This window comes from Denticeps clupeoides, chromosome 1 (genome assembly GCF_900700375.1).
Source record: "Denticeps clupeoides chromosome 1, fDenClu1.1, whole genome shotgun sequence".
Taxonomy (NCBI): domain Eukaryota; kingdom Metazoa; phylum Chordata; class Actinopteri; order Clupeiformes; family Denticipitidae; genus Denticeps; species Denticeps clupeoides.
In genome coordinates this window covers 38,072,245-38,091,780 of record NC_041707.1, presented here as the reverse complement: position 1 = coordinate 38,091,780, position 19,536 = coordinate 38,072,245, and the positions used below count along the sequence as shown (strand labels likewise).

Sequence of the window (19,536 nt, the reverse complement as noted above, 5' to 3'; positions counted from 1 at the left end):
TTGTTTCCGGTGCGCTAAGCAGAACGCACTATATTACATTATAAAGAGGTCATTGGTAATAAAAACCATATTCTTATGTACTGCAGAACACATTACTTTTTTTTTTTTTTTTTTTTTTTTTTTTAATTCTACCCCATTTAACAAACTCAATGGCAAAATTTTACATCTCCTTTATTCATACATTAAAATACAGGAGGGGAGAGGAAAAAAAAAAACACAGCATAAGCATTTACAAACTAAAAAAATGAATAAAACCGCAATTATTTCTATATATTTTTTTGTTTTACACTTTTCTTCAAAATTATCCCTTGTATTTTTTATTTTTATTTTTACATAAAAAGGAGAGCATCGGCCTACACTTGTCTATGGTGCTGGATAGCAGGGTGAGATGAACACATGGAGAGTGAGATGAAGGGGGCGGCAAATGCATAACGATCCTAACACACTCCAAACTTTCAAACCACCAGAACCCCTTGTCTCAAAAAAAAAAAAAAAAAAAACAGGAAAATAACAGTGCACTTAGTTAAGGAGGGGGACACCGGGGACGGGTGTTCTCCCTTTCATTTTATTTATTTTTCCCCCCTCAACACTGCTCCAACTGCAGCCGACGGGGAAACAACTTTCAAGGATTGAAATGACGCAGCGATTACGAACACTATGGAAGATGAGCGGACCAAGCGTGGCTCGGTGACGCCGGCGTGAGGTTGACGTACCTGAGGCAGGGCTGAAATACAGCAGTTTAACGCCAGGAAGAGAGAGATTCCTTCATAAACACACAAGGGTGCCAGTGCATACAGAAAAAGACTAGAATGCATCTGTGTGTCTGATCATAAGGGAAACTTACCCTTCTACCAGGGGAACAGTAGTTTAATATTTATATAAAGAAAATAAAAAAAAAATAAAAATAAAAAAAATGAACAGACTCGGCGTGTTTCAAATACACACGAATAAGACCGCAAACCGGGCTTCAGTGCCGCCTGTCTCTGGAGGGGTTGCTGCGGCTACGGGAGCGCCTCGCCGGGCCTGCCCCTCCCGAGGCTTTCGACTCCGCCCCTCTCTGCCGGTAATCATCTCTCCTCCTGTCGCTCTCTCGGTCGCGACCCCTCTCGCGCTCCTTCTCCCTGGCACGCTCGTGGTCTCGCTCCTTCTCTCCCGCCCGACTGGACGGAGCCCCACCACCACCACCACCACCTCCAGCCGACGCGGCGGCTGCTGCTGCTGCTGCTGGGGCAGCGCCGCCGCCTCCTTCCTTCTCCCGGCCTTTGCTCCTCTCCTTCCTCTCCTCTTCACGCTTCTTGTCCTCCTCCTCCTGAAGCTCTTTGCGTTTCTTCTCCCGTTCCTTCATGCGCTCCGCCCGCTCCAGGACCCTCTGCACCACCTGGCCACAGTTGAAGGACGAGTTCAATCGGACATCTACCACAGCTGCCATTTTACCAGCCACCCGTACAACCATCTTAAATGAAAATGCAAGGAAATGTGAGAATAAAGCTTAAAAACTTTCATTGCCACGGACCGCTTCGTTTGACAGAAGCTAATGGCACATTCAGCGATTTCGTACCAAAAAAAAAAAAAAAAAAAAAAAAAAAAAAAAAAAAAAAAAAAAAAAAACACCAACACACACATTGCCAGTGTGTGTGTGGCATGCGTCTAACCTGCTCCTCGGTGAGCGGGAGCCAATATATGCAGGGAGCAGTTTTGGTTTTGCGGAAGAGGTCGTCCAGGAGTTTTGCAGGAGGCTCGTCGGGGGCTTTCTCGGCCACTGCAGAAACGGTGGGGACACAAAAGCAGACCAGTCATTATACTGTCTACACACACAAGACCATATGGCACTCAGACTATTGCCAGACAGACACACCCCTCCCACAGTCACAGCCAACGGAGCGTATAACATGGATTTATATGGCTACGCTGATCAAAACAAAGAAAATCTCATTGACGGCACAACGTGTTCATTTACAAATCACGAGTTTCCTCCTTAAAGGCTCATTGTATAGTGGTGCATACAAAAACAGACTAAGGTGTTGGACCAGTTTGTAACAATCCTGCAGCCACATGGGAGCGCTGGCTGAAATGTCACACGGAAACGCGGAGAACGTCCCGAACACTGTTGTAACCCTCCACACCTGTTGGAGTCACTGTAACTCCCTGCTCGCCTCGTTTGGAGTCTAGTTCCCCTTCGTGGCGAGTTGATTTCTAATGAAGTCCAGGCTGGATGTCACCGGGTTTAACTCACCACGAAGGGGAACTAGACTCATTCACTCACATTTCATGTCTAAATCCAATTAGACTTTTCACTGACTTTATATGTTTATGTTTCTTGTAGTGCAGCACAATGTGTTCTCTGCCATTAGTTGTATGTAAAAAAAAACGTTGGGGGTCAGGTTGAATGTTGGGCTCATAAGTCTTTCCTGTCCACATGGATACGCGTAATTTTAGAGCAAATTTACTCTGGAACCTGTCTCCGTGTGGACACAAGGCCAGATCAGTTTTTAATTCCAGTTTCAGAGAAGAGTAGTTTTCACATGGACCATGAGAGCAGTGTGTGTAATTTTATAAAAGGAAAAGTTGACCACCAACCCTTCTTTTCACTTTTCTTCTCCCTGCTTTTCCCTCTCTCCCTGTGCCTGCGCTCTCGCTCTCTGGACTGAGAGCGCCTGCCGTCCCGCTCCTCTCCTGGTTTCCTGAACTCGCGCACTTTATCGCGGTCCCATTCCCGCTCTGAACGAGTCCTCTCCCGGCGCTCCATCTCCCGCTCACGCTCCGCCCACTGGTCCCGCACGCCCGCCGCGGGCCCCCGCTCACGTTCTGTCATCAGAGGGGGAGGCGGCGCCGCTCGGGCCGGAGCCGGAGGAGCTCTGTCATCGGCTGAACGATTGGTAGTCAGGAGACCCCTATGGAAGTCCAACTGAGGGGAGAAAAGAACATAAGGATCTGATCATTTGCCGGCCTAGACACTAGAATTTTACTTATGGCAAATTTATAATATTAGCTCCGTCACCTCATCCTGCTCACAGAAGTCCACACTGAGCACCTTGGGGTTGCTGAGTGGCCACTTCACCCCATGAAGGGAGTCACGAGTTGCCATGGCCTCATCTGTACTGGAATACTGGAATACAAATAGATTCGATTCAGAACTAGAACAAATAAACATCTCCATAATTTGAGCTGTGAAGACTTAATTTGAATTACAAAAATATTCCTTCTTGTCTCAGCAACTTAGGACAATATATTGTACTACTGGAAGCCAGAGCAGTCATTTGGTCCTGGCGAGATGTTTCCATGGACACTCACTGTGACATAGCAGTGGGATTTGATCTTGTCGATCCAGAAGCCCTCCTCCACCATTGTGCCGGTGCGGTTCAGCAGCTCTTTCAGCTGCCCCAATGTGAACGGCCTCACCTGAACACCCCAAGAACAAGCTCAACCTCTCGAAACAGCGTCTGAAGGGAAAATTGCAGGGGAGGGGCGGGGCTGGGCGAAAACGGAGCTCTTACCAGGTTACTGACGTGAATGATTTTGGAGATTTTGCCCCGGGGGGGTGAGGGCTGTCGCTCTGCCCTCACCGGATCGTCGATGGTAATGGACACACCCGACTTCTGCTGGCTAACGGAACGGCGTATCATGGTGTCACTGGGAGTGACTGGATATATGAGAGAGAGAGAAAATGAGAACCATTCCTCCAGATTCCAGCAATGGTGACCGAACTGCTCTTGCTGTTCAGTGCTAAAATGTTACATTTCAGAACAACTTCTGAACTACTCATTTTCACCCTATGAAATAGAGCAGTTGCCGCTAAACCTTTTTTCTCCCTTAATGTTTTGTTTTTTTAATACATCAAATATAATTTTTTGATTTTCAATAACTGCAGTTAGAGAAAAAAAAAATGGAGTCAAGAAAATCACCTTTCTTTGATTCTGTATGTTGGAGGGAAGACTGAGCCTCCATAAATTCAGAGGCGCTATCCTTCCGTTCCTCTTTGCGTGCCTTCTTTCGCTCCACCTCGTGTTTTTCCGGTTCCTTCTCTTTCTCTTCGTCCTCCTCCCCTTGCTCGTTCTGCCCGTTCTCCTGGGCGTCTGGTGGTACAACCTGAGCCACAGACCCACAGAAACAGTGGAGTGGAGTTATGAAACCACCCAGCCCCAGGCACACCCCAAAACATTGTTTTAATTCCCAAAACCTGTGTAACGGTGCGTCTGATTTTCAGATCCTTGTCCTGGTTCGGTTCCTCAACCTCTGAAGCCGCCTCATCTCCAGAGAGGCGGCCCTCCTCTGGGTACAAGTCCACCACGGCTTCCTGGTTGCCCAGAGGCAACTTAACGTCTGGGATGAGCGACTGGAGAGTCCGGGAAACGTGTTCAAATCCACCAATTAATTCCAAAAGAAACTTGAACCCACGATACATTCGTACTATTTTAAGCTCGTGAGAGGAATGTTTATCAGTTTGAAATCAACATGGCACTCAGACATGCGCTCAGGAGAGGAGGACCAGAAGCAATAAAAGCCTGCCACATCTGCACCCAGTACCTTGAGCGAATCTGTGGAAATGCTGATTGACGCCTTCTTGGCGGTGACCGAGGCGCTGGAACCCCACCTCCTCTTCTTCCCGGCTCCACCCGCATCACTATCGGCTGGCGCTGGCTCTGCACTGATGGGGGACGTCTTGTTACCTGCCCATACACACAGAAAACATTAACGCTGGGTGTTCAAAATAGCCATCGCCTGTCAGTCAATTCTGAATTATGCAACAGGGTGGAAATCGGTGCAACTTTTAGACAGTATTCTTTTTTTTAAACAGTAATAAAATAAAACTGGAATAACGTCACCATAAAAACAATCATTAATGCAATAATTTATGGGACAAGTATAAAACATTATTGTACTTTTTTAAAATGCTCACGTTTTTATTTTGTATTGCATTGATTAGTGGTTTTAATTGTCACAGGAACATGGCCTAAAATCATGTGTAGGGTGACAAAAACTGAAACTAGCCCATAACAAGCTGACTCGAGGGCAGCCCTGGAGTAGAGGAAGAGGAAGGTGGTACTCACTGCTGAGGGAGATCCTGCGGGCCACGAAACCTTTACTTGAGGCGTTCTGAAGTTCAAAAAAATAAAAAGGGGGACAAAACAAAAAACACAAAGACCCCAAGGGGGTGTAGACAGATGAGAGAGACGTACCAGGCCAACGGGGAGGGAGAGAAGAGGAGGGAGGGAGAAAGGGAAAGAGAAGATATGCAACGATCAATAAAACCACATTGGAGAGATCAACACAAAAAGAACAGAGCCTCCAGTGACAAACTCCTACAGATTAAAGCAGAACTCAGGGGTCTCACCAACCTTAAACTGGCTACGCAACTAGGAAATTTTTTTTTTTTTTTCTTTGTTTAACCAGGGATTAAATAAGTTTGCATCATAAATAAAAATCAGTGGGGAGTCATAGGACTCCGCATAAATGCCAATGAATGATCACTTTTTTTTTTTAAAATAAAAAGAACAATCAATATTTAAATCCCTGGCATAAACCAAACTATTTTAGATAAGCAACACACTACATCCATATTGGTCCGAAAAGAATCCCCCCCCCAAAAAAAAAAAATTGTTGTCTTACATTTATAGTCGCAATATAAAAAAGTACCTTGATAAGTCTTTTCATGGAGGGAGGGGGGGGGTGGTATTCTTATATTCAGGCCAATACAGTTAATGGCTGCTGTGCGTTAGACGCCTGCCTGCTATTTAATGCTTAACAAGCGTACACCGTATAGAGTTACTACGTGTCCCCTTGCGCTGTCAAAAACAGAGGAAGGCTTTCACTAGAGTCTCTGCCGCACAGCCCTGGACCTGACTGGCATAAATAAGGTGACCGTGGCTGCACAGGTTTTTTTTTTTTTTTTTTTTTTTTTAAATGACAACAGGCCTGCCGGAGAGAGCATGCGGAGACGCTTAATCCGTACAGAGTGATTACTGCGACATCATCTCCTGGTGGGGGGCATTGTTAACATTAACCTCACAAACGCTAAAATGCTAATCCACCACTCTTGCAGTATTTTTTTTTTTTTTTGGCTATTGAAAAATATAAAATACATCTCCAGCAAAAAAGAAAGAAAAAAGTATACACATATATGTATATATATTATATATATATATTCCTGGTACCATTGACACCTGATTCTTCACTGGCTTGGCTACGGCCCAACCGCACGGCAGTGTGCACTGTATCTAGGCAACAAGGGTCCAATCAGAGAAGGCTGAGGGCAGGACACAAATCGAGTGTGCTGACTGGTTGGCTGGCTGACAGGAAACGCGTTTGCGCCGGGAGGGTAGGACATTGTCGGGAGTCTTTTCATGGTTTAGAAACAGTGACGTCACATGACAGGAACCAACGTTGGTCCACAACAGCAGCCAGACGACCCCAGGACTGCGGAGAAGTCATGACTGCCTCAGAAGTCCATCCAGGCGTTTTTCGTTAAAAAAAAGGAGAGTTGTGGGAGTCCTTTGAGCGTTCGTTGAACAGCGGAGGCCTTAAAACGGGGGCGGCGTAGAGATGCAGCCGAACCCCAGGCCTGTGAGCCCCTTCACGGCCTTGATAAAGAGACCAGGTTAGCGTCCATTCAAACCCTAGAAGGGTAAAGTTCATTTAGGAAGTCCAGGGCAGCGCCAGTGATTCTTGAATCAAAAATAGTCTCAAAACGAACAGGATTTAATCAAAAAGTGTCCTTTCTGCAAAATTCAGCGTTCGATACAGTTCGTTCCCCCTTTGCACGATACTGTGACATGTCAAAGTGACATTTCGCTCTCAAGCGACGTGGTCCAGTTGAACACACCCAGCAAGAAGTCGTCCCAGGACCGAGAATCATGGGGCTTCCACAGCTGATGCTGGGAGTGGAGGGTTGTCCTATCATTGGGGTCTTTACAGCCGCCGCAGCCGTTTCTGTGGCAACACCGCAACGCTTCCATCAGTGGCAGCTTCCTTCAGCGGGTGGCTAAAACCGGCGGGGGGGCCTAGCTCAGGCACAGGCGACACACTCAACCAAAGCGGCACAGGAGGCGGAGGAGTAGTGGTGGATACGCAGGTACCGTTATGGGCAATGGAAGAGGGGAGCGCACCTTCACAACAGAGCAATCAGTGGGGTTTTAAACAGTCAGTCATTCTACCAGATACAGATAGCTGGGAGGGGTGGGGGGGGACAGAGGAGGAGGGGACGTGGGGCAGAGGGGAAAGAGGGGAGAGGTTGATAGAAGAAAAGAGAGAGAATCCCAAATACATCTCATCTCTCCCTGCACTCTGATCCAGGGCCCAGATAAACACATAAAAAAAAAAAAACTACTGTCTGACAGTCACACCACACAGACACACAAAAATAATTTACCAAATTAACAATAAAACAAACTGGCTCTGTAACCAGGTAGCCATGGCATTTGGACAAATTACTTCAATATTTGCCCAAAAGAATCCAGGGGAATAGACATCTTGGGATATAAGATGTGAAAGTGTATACAAGAACTAATTATTAATATATATACACACACACACACAGGTTACATTCAAAGTGTGTAATTTTTAGTTTTTCGTTTTAAAAAGATCTAATAGTGGACCAAAACTTCTGGTCTGTAATGTATGAATCAGGCCCATGACACCCACCTCGGGTACATGATTTGAATCATGGGATACATTTGATCTAATGTATTAGACAGAACAGACTGAACTTGCCAAATCGGCATGCTTAGCTGATCAGAAAAGCTCGACCGACCACACACACACACACACACACACACACACACACACGCCAACAGTGAAATGTGGGAACGTGCAGGTCTATTTTCATGCTCCATTAGCCCTCATCTCTCCCTTCCCCCTGCAGACAAAAACATTACCGCAGCAGCAGAGCATCTAGGGAATGAAGGAGTGCAGGGAGCCCTAGCTCCGCCTCATCGGCCTACATCCCCCCGGCCGAGAGGTCGATGTGTCTAAGCGCCAATTCTCACCCACCTACCCACTCTGGGTTGGCAGAGAGCCTCGTCCTCTGCAGCCTTACCTCGTCTGGGCGTCCCTCACTGCTCTCCGGCTCGCCCTGGGAGCTGGGCTGCTCTCGGGGACCCTCCATCATCTCCATGGCAGCAACGCCCCCAGACTCTGAGAGATCGGCCTGGCTCACCTCGCTGAGATGGGGAGAAAGAAGAAAAAAAAAAATTTTTTTTTAATAGTAATTAATTAAAAACTGGACGTGTAAATAAGAGGCGCTGTAAATAACCCCGGCGCTAAACGACACCCCGCGCCGGGGACGAAAGCTCGCAACAGGAACCAGAACCGGCGTGTTACGTCACGCCGCCCGACCGCACTTCGTTCTGAGCCGCTCAAAAACGACGACTTGAGACCGCAGGAGGTCGTTAGTCTCCTTAATTCCCAAGATTAAGTGCAGCAACAAAAGCACAGGAGTCTATAAATGGTCAATATGAGACCATGTGCTTAGACAACTGTATGATTTCCTGAGGGAAAACGCCATCATGACATGGTGTTGTGAATGGCATTTATTATTTTGATTGCCCGGTATAATGACCGGTAATAGAATGGAGGTGAAGTTGCTGAGCTTAATTATACGAGAAAACAAGCGCCCGCGGTCCATCAGAGAGACATGAATATTTAAAATCAAGATTAAATATTTTATCGCCTTGGCCAAAACCAAGATGGCTGGGGAAGTAAACGGGGCAGGCCGCATGCGGAGGTTAAAAGGTCACGGGTACGTTTATGCAGCCCTATTTTTGCCTAAAACCTGCATGCAAGTCTGTCCAGGTCACGGGAGCCACGGCAGAGCACGAGCACCTGTAGATCCAGCCTACCCCACGGCAGATGTTAGTTGAAGTACTGGGTGACCCGCCCCCCTCATGGGAGAGGGAGGAAAAAAAAAAAAAAAAAAAGTCTGCGAGGGATCAGCTTTCACACGTTTGGCCGGGAAACGCGGGAGGCTCCATTCAATTCCGACCGCGAAGTCTCTCACGTGCATGTGAAACAAGTGGCAGAAAAAAAAAAAAAAAACGCCTACGTCTGACAGGATCGAGACAAGCAAGGCTCCGCGAACTGAGATCTTCCACCCCCTGATGTCACCACCGGCCCAGGGGAGGTCCAGGGTCTCAAAAGCCGCCTGCCCCACCCCCTCCCTCCCTGCTCATCTCCCCCAGCAATCTGCAATGGATCTTCGGGCTGGTGGGGGGGGGGCTCTCACACAAAGAAAGATTTACACAATTCAGCCGGGCAATGGAGCCACCACGCCGCGTTGCCACCGACACGATGCACAGCTCATTTCTTCAGCGGGGTGAAAATAATCATGATTACAACATAAATTTCCACTCGCACGTCACAGCCACGGGTCGAGTTGGCGTGGTTCCGCTCACCCGCAACACGACATTTGCCCGCATTGAAGCCCCCCGGCGATCCTCCACACCCCCGATCAATACGACGCCAGGCGAAGAGACGACGAGCCGCTCGGCACCGCAGGCGATTCCATCCAGCCGGAGACGCGCTACCGTCCGCGGCCTCCGAACTACGCCGCCGCCGCGTCTTACCCGTTTTTGTTGCCCTCGGACAGCATCGCATCGGGCACACGAGACGGCCGCCAAACGCGCAACGCCGCTCCGGCTCCAGGTCACACGCGGGCGGAGGAAACCGGCGAGTTCGCGCCCCGCGTCTGCGATCACCGGGCGGCCATATTGACTGGCGATGAGGCAAATAAGCGGGGAGAAGGAGGGAAGGAGCAAGGACCCCTCCTCCCTCAGCTGCAGGGCTGCCGCAGAAAGTGCCTGACAAGAAATGGCCACCAAACAGGCAGGCGCTGTGCTCGACCGTTTCTAATAATTTCATTTCAAGACAAAACTTATCACCATCAATTATTTTACGTGGATTTGTATGAAACCGATCCCTTCAGCATTAATATTAGGAGAACACTCGGGAGTTCCTTTTAACATTTATGATCATTATTACTGGATGACTATCAGTACGCAGTCCAGGACCAGGTTCAATTCCATTAGAAAACTAACCATTTAGTCAAGCACACGGAATACCCGGATGTGTATATTTATAAAAATAAAAATTCCCAGAATTAATTTGACACAAATAAAGGGACTTCAGTGATGTGGTAACCATCAAATATCATCCATGCTTAAATTAAACATTTATATGCATCTTCCTATATATAAAAGATTAAGATTATTTTTTTTTACCAGACAGCCGTGTTTTATTGAACAGTTGAACGTGAGAATGCATTATGAACTGTGACATCAGCAAGAACCCGGCAGTCATCCTTGGGAGTCCTGCCTTCCAAGCTGAACTTGCCCATCCCGAACCCCCAAGATCACGAGCCTGGCAGCAGACAAATCTCACTCACCGCGATATCGTTAATGAAACTAGTGTTTCGAAATTCCACGCAAATCACAAAATTTATTACGCTAAACCATTAGATGTAAACCGCACATTACCCACAAGTGGACACTATGCAGTCTTAAATAGTCCACAATGCAATGTTCAGGTTTAGGCTGTATCATGGTGGCTTCCAGAGTCCAAACCGGGGACAGATTGTAATGAGGGATACTAAAAAGGGTTCATATTTAACAGTCGCACATTTAAGTGATCGAACAATAAAAACAACGAAAATGCTAGGATCAGAGACTAATATTAGTCTCCAGCTTTCATGTAGTGATGTGGTTATAACTCCCTGATGTGTGTGTATTGGCAAGGAGCTCACGATACGATTATATCAGCATATTTTGTAATACTGTACATTTGTTTTTTTTCAGTTCACTGAAAATGTAAAAATCGAGCTTAAATACAAGATGCTGTGATTGGCCTGACATTTTTTACTATTTCACTCTGCCTGAAAAGCCAAGCAGTATTACTAAGTACCCAGCAGTACAGCACCATCTACAGGAGTGGAGGAAGTAGCACGCTGATTCTCATCTCTGCTGACCTCACTAAAGAAAATGCTTAACAGCTCCACCTGGTGGACTAAATAAGCCTACAAAATATATATATTTGATGTCCCTGTATCAATACAATATCACCATGTAAAATACCGCGATATATTGTTGTATCGATGAATGCCATTATTTCACAAAGTACGTTGAACAACGCACATACTGAATATATAGTGTATAGCACGCGGTTTCGGACAGAAGGAATCAAGCATTTCCTTCAGTTTTATAGTTCAACAGATGAAAGTGAAGTGATTGTCACACGTGATACACAGCAGCACAGCAAACAGTGCACACAATGAAATTTGTCCTCTGCATTTAACCAATCACCCTGAGTGAGCAGTGGGCAGCCATGACAGGCGCCCAGGGAGCAGTGTGTGGGGACGGTGCTTTGCTCAGTGGCACCTTGGCAGATCGGGATTCGAACCAGCAACCTTCTGATTACAGGGCCGTCCCCACACACTGCTCCCCGGGTGCCTGTCATGGCTGCCCACTGCTCACTCAGGGTGATGGGTTAAATGCAGAGGAAATTTCACTGTGTGCACCGTGTGCTGTGCATCACATGTGACAATCACTTCACTTTAAAATTTTACTTTTCAGCGTGTAATTGGGCAAAGTGTAGCTATGATTTCCTCCTCATTCATTTCAATAGGAGCTGTGTGTGTGTGAGGTCCCATTATAGGCAAGTCCCACCAGAAATCATACGAACTGCAAAATAATCTGCTCTTACACAAAGCACAAAAATTATATCATTAAAATATGTACAACTGTGAAATATACATCAATACGGCAGGGACCCACCACTCATTCCTGAAAGATCTCTTCTTTTGGGTGTAAAGAACCACAGATTGAGTGCAGTTTTGAGGGATCCACTGCAGGGCAATTAAGCCTTTCATGAAAACCACACGGACGACTCCACCCAAGAACACACCCTTGGTCAGCCTTGGTCACACAGTGCGAACAAAGGTGAATGTGAACAGTTTTGGCAGAATCACTGAGAGAAATAAATCAGAGGGGGCACATGTGGAAGCAGAACCCTATTTTTTCTGAAGCAGGATCTCTCAGGAGACGCCTAATTTGAGGTTGTCCACAGAGAGGCTTTGAGAATGACGACATGGGGAGAGCTATTTCTGAAAAACCCACCACACGATGAGGAGCTACTAATCTTCTGCCTTGCAATTACACATTGTTGAGCTGGCAAACCATGCATACACACAAAAAGAATGTTTCCTCTTCTCTTGTTCCAGCAACAGCAGCACACTGTTTATTTCAGGGCACCGAAAACCAACAGCAGCTCGTTCCCCTCCACACCGCCCTGAAGCAGCAGCTGGACCGGAGGACACTTGACCACAGGCATGGCACAGCAAGGGCCCACACCCTCACCACAGGCCAAGCCATTGCGGCAATCATTTCACCACGCCTGCTATTAGAGCTCCCAGTAATCTCAAACTATCTAAAATAATCCTGGAACTGGCCAACAGGGGGAGCTACAAGCACAGAAAACCAGACTGGATGCACATACTGAAGACATTTCCGTTTGGTTGGTCTGTGAAATGCATTTGATACAATTCAAACATTAGCATAGTGTTGGAGTGTCAAGGAAGTAGATTAGGAGTGGTACTGTGTATAAATTCAGCAATATCTTTAGATGCTGATATTTTATATTAAGGATGAAGTAAAATAGAGGAATCAGGGGCCTTGTTATTGGTTAAATGTTACATTGAATGGACCAATGTTTAAAAAAAAAAAAAACAACCTCATGAAAATTGTAAAATCAAAGACACAAATATTCAACATCTGACATACATTGTACACTGTTCAAAAAATAAATAGGGAACACAAAATAAAGGGAAAACTTAAAACACAATGTAAGTCCAAGTCAGACTTCTGTGTAACCAAACTGTCCATTAAGGAAGCAACGCTGACAATCAGCTTCACATGCTGTTGTGCATATGGAACAGATAACAGGTAGCAATTACAGGCAATTAGCAAGACATCCCCAATAAAGAGGAGTGTCGGACTAAATGTTAACGCAACAGGCTCTTATCCGGAAGGTTGCTAGTTCAAATACCGCTTAAGTGTGATTGTTAAAAGCAGAGGACGCATTTCGTTGTGTCACCATGTGCTGTGTGTTTCACAATGACAATCACGTCACTTTTACTAACGGAGTGGTTCTCACTTCCTATGCTTTCTGGCTGATGTTTTGGTCACTTTTGAATGCTGCCGGTGCTTTCACTCTAGTGGTAGCAGGAGACGGAGTCTACAACCCACACAAGCGGCTCAGGAAGTGCAGGAAGGGAGGTCATACAGACACGTGGAGGCCACACACACTACGGAGACTCAAAGTTGGATAAGCCTCCAGAAATCAAACAAAAATTATCGATGGAAATCAAATTTATCAGGAGGTCTGGATTTGTTGTCAGCACATTCATCTATGTAAAGAACAAAGTATTTAAAAAAAAAAAAAAAATTTCATTCAGATCTAGGATGACATTTTTGTGTTCCCCATTTTTTTTTTTGAACAGTGTATTTAAAAACACACACATAATACTTGGTTTCAGCCAAAAGGGATGAACATGTACCCCTTCAAATGGTGTGGTGGTAGTGGCCTAGTGTGTAACACACTCGCCTATGAAATAGAAGACCCAGGTTCAAATCCCACTTACCATTGTGTCCCTGAGTAAGACACTTAACCCCAAGTTGCTCCAGGGGGGGACTGTCCCTGTAACTACTGATTGTAAGTCGCCCTGGATAAGGGCGCCTGGTAAATGCTATAATATAAATGCTATATATAAATGGTTTCCGAGATACATCAACTTGAATAAGACAGTCAGCTAAATGCCATAAATTCTATACGGGTGTAATGCTGGTGAAGCAGTGAGGTGGGCAGGAGCTGTAGGAAGCATCTGTAAAGCATGCTTACTAATATATAGTATGAATATGGGATATTCATACTATATATGCAGCAGGGACTGGTGCTTCTTAATGTTGAAATGCCACAAAAAAAGATAATGTGTGCTGGAGCTGACCTTATCAGATGTTTCCGCTGATCTACTTTCTCATTCAGTTGATTCTTTTCTTCATCCCGTCCCTGTTAAATAAAATGCAAATCAGAAGATATATTACCAAAAGATAAAGAAAAAAAACTACTACATTTGCATGTATGGGGTGGACAAAATGAATTATTTAACACACAGAACAAGTGCACGTTTGGTTAAAACCTGTATAGTTAAAGCATCCATTAATCAATTTGGTCAGCTCACCAAAACAGTAGTTATGCAATCTAGCTACAAATAAAGATTTTCTTAAAATTACTAAAATTGGACAAATACTAGCCATCTAGTACACCAATTCTGTATAACTATCATAGCAGGACAAGATCGAATCGGATTCTCGGGTCAGTAACTATAGCAACATGCTAAAAATAAACCCTGCCCTGCAAGTAAGAGTATGTTAGGGTATTTAAGGAGGAGAATTTAAAAAGAAAAACACCATGACGAGAGCAGGGTGAAAATGGCATTAGCCATTGACAAGGCAGCAGTAGTTTGTCCACCCCTCAGTTGACCTTTGAACCCCGTCATTCTCTTCAGAGCACACTGAGTCACAGCATGAGGAGGCGAGTTGAACTCACGCACACCCAGAGAGACCAGCGTCTGCCTGGTGCATCGGTATTAGCATGGCAGGCTCATCACCAGAGCGCAAGGGAGGAAACTCTGACCGACCACGCACCTTTTTCTGGCTGGGAGGGCGGGGCCTGTGGCGGGAGGGAGAGGAAGCCGAAGACGGAGACGAGGACGAGCCGGAGTCCGAATCGGAGGACGAGGAGTCGCTGGAAGGCGAGGTCTGCTCCGGTTTCCTCTTCCTCCGAGCCCCGGCCGCTTCCGGTGGGGGCGAAGGAGGCAGCTGAGACGGGGGCCCGGCTGCTGCGCCCTTAACGCTCTGGTTTTCATCCTCTTCAGCGACCACGGCTGCGCCAGTTCCCCTTGCATCTGATGCATCCGCACTTCGGGGTCCTGAGACAACGACGGCACCCCCCACAGAGGCGGGGGGCACTGCCAGCTTCTCGGGATCCCCTTTTGTTGGCGATGAGAGAGATTCCGGCAGGGGGAAATCCGTAAAAGTTCGTCTTTTGGGCCCAAGGGGCGGAGGGGTGGGCACAGAGCTGGAAGGGGAGGCCAGAAGGGGTTTTGGGGGCAGGGCAGAGGGTTTGGTGGGGGGCTCGGCCTGTTGCAGAGCGGCAGAGTCGCCCCCAGTCTCAGCGTTGCTCTCCTCCATTGCTTCAGGTCCCTGGCTCTTGGGGCAGGTTTTAATAGTCCCCGCTGGCCCCGGGGGTTCACCGTGATACTGGGGACGGGCGGAGACCTGTACACCCCCACTCGCCCCAGGTCCTTCCAACGGAGTATCGATGTCTGCGGTTTTGGCACCCCCATCGAACTCCCCCTCGGACTCCATCTTGCGGACGAGCAGGCTGAGTGGCCCCGGCCGGCGTTTGGCGCGAGGCTCCGGGCTGCTGGAGCGAGAGCTGGAGCTGGAGTCCTGCCTCTGGAAAGCGGGCGGGGAAGGCGCCCCCACCACCGCATCGGCGGGACCCGCGCCGTCGTGCAGGTCCGGGGGGCTCTGTTTGGGTGTGTCTGGGAGGGGAAAGGAGGGTTCGGGCGGTGGGGAGGGTGGAGGGGTGGGCTGACGATGCTGCATTGGGGGCTGGAGAACCGGCTGCGGGGGGATATGCTGGGGCGGCTGAAGTTTGCGGCGCGACCTCTGAGGAGTGGGTTGAAGATTCTGGGGCGCGCCCCGGGAGCCCCTCTTGCCCTTCGCAGGTCCCCAGTCCTCATCCTCTTCACTCTCATCATCGTCGTCGTCATCATCATCATCGCTCTCGTCCTGGCTCCGGCTGGCAGCCCTTGCGGACCTGCTGTGCTGCGGTATAGAGTGGGCAGAGCCAGGTTCGGCCGGGGCGGTGCCATAACTTTCGGGGGGGCGTGGCAAGTGCAAGGGGAGGCCCTGGCGCTCCGGCTCGCCCACCACGCGGACTGACAGGGAGGCCACAGCGCGTGGCGGCGAAGGCGTCGCCGGGTCATCTTTAAGAAAGGACGGCCGCCAGATCCTGCCAGAGCAATCGTCTGGCGCGGCAGGTCGAGAATCAGCCATGCTCCCACCCCGGCCTACGCCACCCTCCTGCTCCCCTCGTGCCAAGGCGTGATGCTGAGGAAATAAAAAGATAACAATGCTCCCTAAAATGGAACTCGAACTGCTTTGATGCAGAAATAGCTGAATTCAAAAATACTGTATTAAAAAATGTATCACCGCCACCACCACGCAACCACTGAGACGAAACACAACGTTGACGTCACATTTAGTGACATATTGTGCGCATGGTAGGGGGCTGACCTCTTGCCGGTGGGACGTGCCATCGTTGGCCACAGCATGGTCCTCTTCTTTTGCGCCTGCAGGGCTGTCTGTCTCTACAACCCATGAAGCAGAGAGGTCACGAGGGGTCAGGGGTTACGTATAGCCAGCAATAAAGGGCACGTTCATCCGTCGCACTGGCGGAGACTTTATTTGCACGTGTGGGGGGAAAAAAAAAAAAAAAAAAAAGCTCTGAACGTGTGCGCGAAACCCTCCTCAGAGCACACTGGACCACAGCGTGAGAAGTTAACTCAACTCACTTACACCCAGACAGACATACATCTACCTGGTGCATCGGTATTAGCATGGCAGGCTCATCATTGGAAAAGGGAAACCGTACGGCCATAGTTTACAGGCTTGTGTGGCAAAGGTTCGTTTCAGTCTCTGCTGGGGCTGCACGATTAATCGAATTTGAAAAATCACGACCACGATTTTGGCTGGATTTTTGACGATCGTCTGCGATATTAACGTTTGCATAGCGGGCTCCGCTGCATATGAAATCCAGCCCTCTCTCAACCAATAGTCAGCCAACCACCTGGGGGCAAAAGAAATCATAGTCCGTATGAGCGGTAACCTCTTGGCTTGGGCCAAGAATTACAGCTCTAGTTCCAAGCGTGTTCTTTCACGCTTCTCTGACTGCGTGAGTGAAAATGCTGGACTTTTGTGCTGTGGCTGTAATAACGAGTGAACGAAGAATCAACTCTTAGCATTTCATAAGTGAGATTTTTTATCTTATCTTGCATGTTATGAAATTCCCACCCCTACCACACAGGAAAGTTCTGTTCTGACAAATAATCATGTAAATTGATGCTCATTTTTCATATTAAATATAAAGATATTTTCAAAGAGACCAGACCAGCATTCATATAAGACAGAAAATGACGACAGGATGTTTTTAGCGCCAAAAATCCTGTATTATGTTACTATTCTTTGCAGTATGTGCCTTTTTCGGCATAGGATTTTTTTTTGCACTCTGCAATGACTAGTTATTTTTATTTGAGATTTCATTTTGGACAGAACATTGTTCATTTACAGTTTAAAACAGAAAAGTGCAATAAAAATTACCCAAATAATCTTTATTACAATACTTATCGTGTATTATCATTTTGCCCATAATTGTGCAGCCCAATCTTGACAAATTTTTAAAAAATTGCAAAACTTATCTTGTACTTGCCCATAATAACTTTGCATTCATAAGACACCCTTGTCCCGGGCGACTTACATTCAGTAGATGCAGGGACCATCCCTCTGGAGACACTCAGGGTTAAGTGTTTTAGTAATAATCATATGCGGTCTTTACGATGCTGCAGTACATGAGATTTTGATTCAACCAGACTGCCTACCGTTGGCTTCAGCTGCCTCCCTCTCCAGCCGCTGCTGCAAGATCTCCTGCTGCTTAGCCAGATACTGCTGGATGAAGCTGTTCTGAGTCATCTCCTCCCCTATCTACAGCAAATTGAGAGTCAAGACATTCCAACAAGTCTTTGTGTTCAAGCGAGGTTTCAGACAAATGGCTGATACACACCTGAGAATTGGGCTGGAGGCCGGCATGCGGGGTTGATGTCCTCTGCAGGTTCTCCAACATCAGGGCCTGAAATAATCAGCGCAGTCAGTATCCAACACATCTACTCACAAGGAGGCGTTTTGGGGCTCCAGACACATCCCCACTACCCACGGGAAGCCCTCAGAGCACGCTGCATCCCAGCGTGAGAAGTTCAGCTCAACTCACTTGCGCCCAGAGAGACCCACGTCTGCCTGGCACATCGGTATTAGCATGGCAGGCTCATCATCGGTTTCCAGCGCACATAAATAACCATCCATCCCTCCTGACAACATTAACAGTGAGCCATCCTGTGAGTACTTACGCTGAACGTTCTGCGACAAGAGGAAATGTTGTCTGTTGCGTGAGCTGTATTTAAAGCTAGAAGTGTTCATGGAGGAACTATTTATCAGACATGAAACGGAATTACACTTCGTCCCTTGCAAGCGTAATAAGATTAGAGGACCTAAACTGGTTATCGTTTGAACGCAAGCATATTACAAGAAACGGAAGCGCGGTCACACTGCAAACACTACCGAGGGGGGGGAAAAATCCAAAAGACACGCGGTCGGAACTAATCCCTGGAGCAGCGTCGTCCGACCATCAAGGCGACAACGGGACGAGATTCTCGCGGCTTCTCGCGAGAACCAGATCGGTCCACAGTACGCAGACGTCGATACCTGATACGCTACAAACAGTCCACAGCTTAACATTAACACGAGAGAAAATATAAATATATAGGCATACAACAGGCGTGTTAAACGCATTTAAACACGTAGGTTGCCTTTATTATATTTATTATAATACCAATAATAAAGATTCCTAAAAAATATATTTCTTGATTTGGACTTTTGTAGTAGGTGACATTTGACTGTTTACCGAGCGCTGTAACTAGTAAAAAAAAATATGAGTAGTATTTAAGAATCCGCAATAAAATTAAATAAAACATTTAAATCTAATTAATTAAAGTGTAAAATACATATAGTTATACCAGACCGAGGCGCTTAAAATATCGCCACTTTTGCAACTAGGTTCGGTGGCTCAAGCTCCGCGCCGCGGCCGCCATTCCGTTTCCCCCCCCCGCCGGGCGGCACGTCGAACCGCGTAAACACACCGAGCCCAGGGCCGCCCCTGCGGCCGGAGAGACGCGCGGCGGCGGCGGCGGCGGCGGCGGCCAGCGAGCGCTCCGCCGCCGGGGGGCGACGCGTTTCCCGCTCCGCGGCCTGCCTCCCGCCGCCCGGGCCCCGAACCGAAGTTGCCCCCGGAATCCCTCCCCGGTCCCCGCGCAACTTACTCCCTTGAGCCTCTTGATGAGCTGACTCTTCTGGCCGCTCTTGGGCAGGCCGCGTTTCTCCAGGGCGCATTTCAGGTCCGCCACTCGCAGCGAGTGCAGCGGCTTCCCGTCGAGCGTCACGTCTTCGAGTTCCGCCATTTTCGCTCTCCCTTCGCTGCGATCTCCGACGCGCCTGCGTCACACTCCGGCGGCTTCCGGGACGGAGGGCGGCCGGGCGGGCGGGGGAGCCGCTCCGCGCCGCGTTCCCACCTCGCCGGGGCCCCGGACGCCATTTTGAAGGGCCGTCAGCTCCCGCGGTTTGAAACGCGCTCGCCGCTCACAAAGTACCAGGTCAGGCG

At 47.9% G+C, this 19,536-nt stretch overlaps 1 protein-coding gene and 3 non-coding genes across 4 annotated transcripts; all 4 read right to left on the bottom strand.

The window, feature by feature from the left end:
• Positions 1–232: 232 nt before the first annotated feature.
• On the bottom strand, positions 233–19,393 carry acin1b (apoptotic chromatin condensation inducer 1b). The gene is made up of 17 exons (XM_028994725.1): positions 19,199–19,393; positions 17,890–17,955; positions 17,708–17,810; positions 16,347–16,420; positions 14,688–16,160; positions 13,988–14,049; positions 8,033–8,156; positions 5,049–5,094; positions 4,525–4,667; positions 4,178–4,333; positions 3,903–4,086; positions 3,495–3,640; positions 3,292–3,399; positions 2,999–3,106; positions 2,578–2,905; positions 1,653–1,759; positions 233–1,378 (listed from the first exon to the last, which is right to left on the bottom strand). Exons 1-17 carry the CDS (start codon positions 19,334–19,336, stop codon positions 968–970), a joined length of 3,777 nt encoding a protein of 1,258 aa, XP_028850558.1. The 5' UTR covers positions 19,337–19,393; the 3' UTR covers positions 233–967.
• On the bottom strand, positions 14,540–14,655 carry LOC114802984 (small nucleolar RNA U6-53/MBII-28). Its single transcript, XR_003751849.1, has one exon. It is a non-coding gene; the product is annotated as a small nucleolar RNA U6-53/MBII-28 (small nucleolar RNA).
• On the bottom strand, positions 16,576–16,690 carry LOC114802976 (small nucleolar RNA U6-53/MBII-28). The gene has a single exon (XR_003751844.1). It is a non-coding gene; the product is annotated as a small nucleolar RNA U6-53/MBII-28 (small nucleolar RNA).
• Positions 18,062–18,159, bottom strand: LOC114802988 (small nucleolar RNA U6-53/MBII-28). Its single transcript, XR_003751850.1, has one exon. It is a non-coding gene; the product is annotated as a small nucleolar RNA U6-53/MBII-28 (small nucleolar RNA).
• Positions 19,394–19,536: the final 143 nt, after the last annotated feature.

What these genes read in the sequence shown, in the direction of transcription:
- acin1b (XM_028994725.1), bottom strand. Translation starts at nt 19,336, where the DNA reads ATGGCGGAACTCGAAGACGTGACGCTCGACGGGAAGCCGCTGCACTCG. An exon ending in GCCTCCAGCCCAATTCTCAG is followed by an intron (nt 17,811 to 17,889) that starts GTGTGTATCAGC and finishes AATTTGCTGTAG; the next exon opens with ATAGGGGAGGAGATGACTCA. An exon ending in TCCCGCTCACCGAGGAGCAG is followed by an intron (nt 1,379 to 1,652) that starts GTTAGACGCATG and finishes AACTGTGGCCAG; the next exon opens with GTGGTGCAGAGGGTCCTGGA.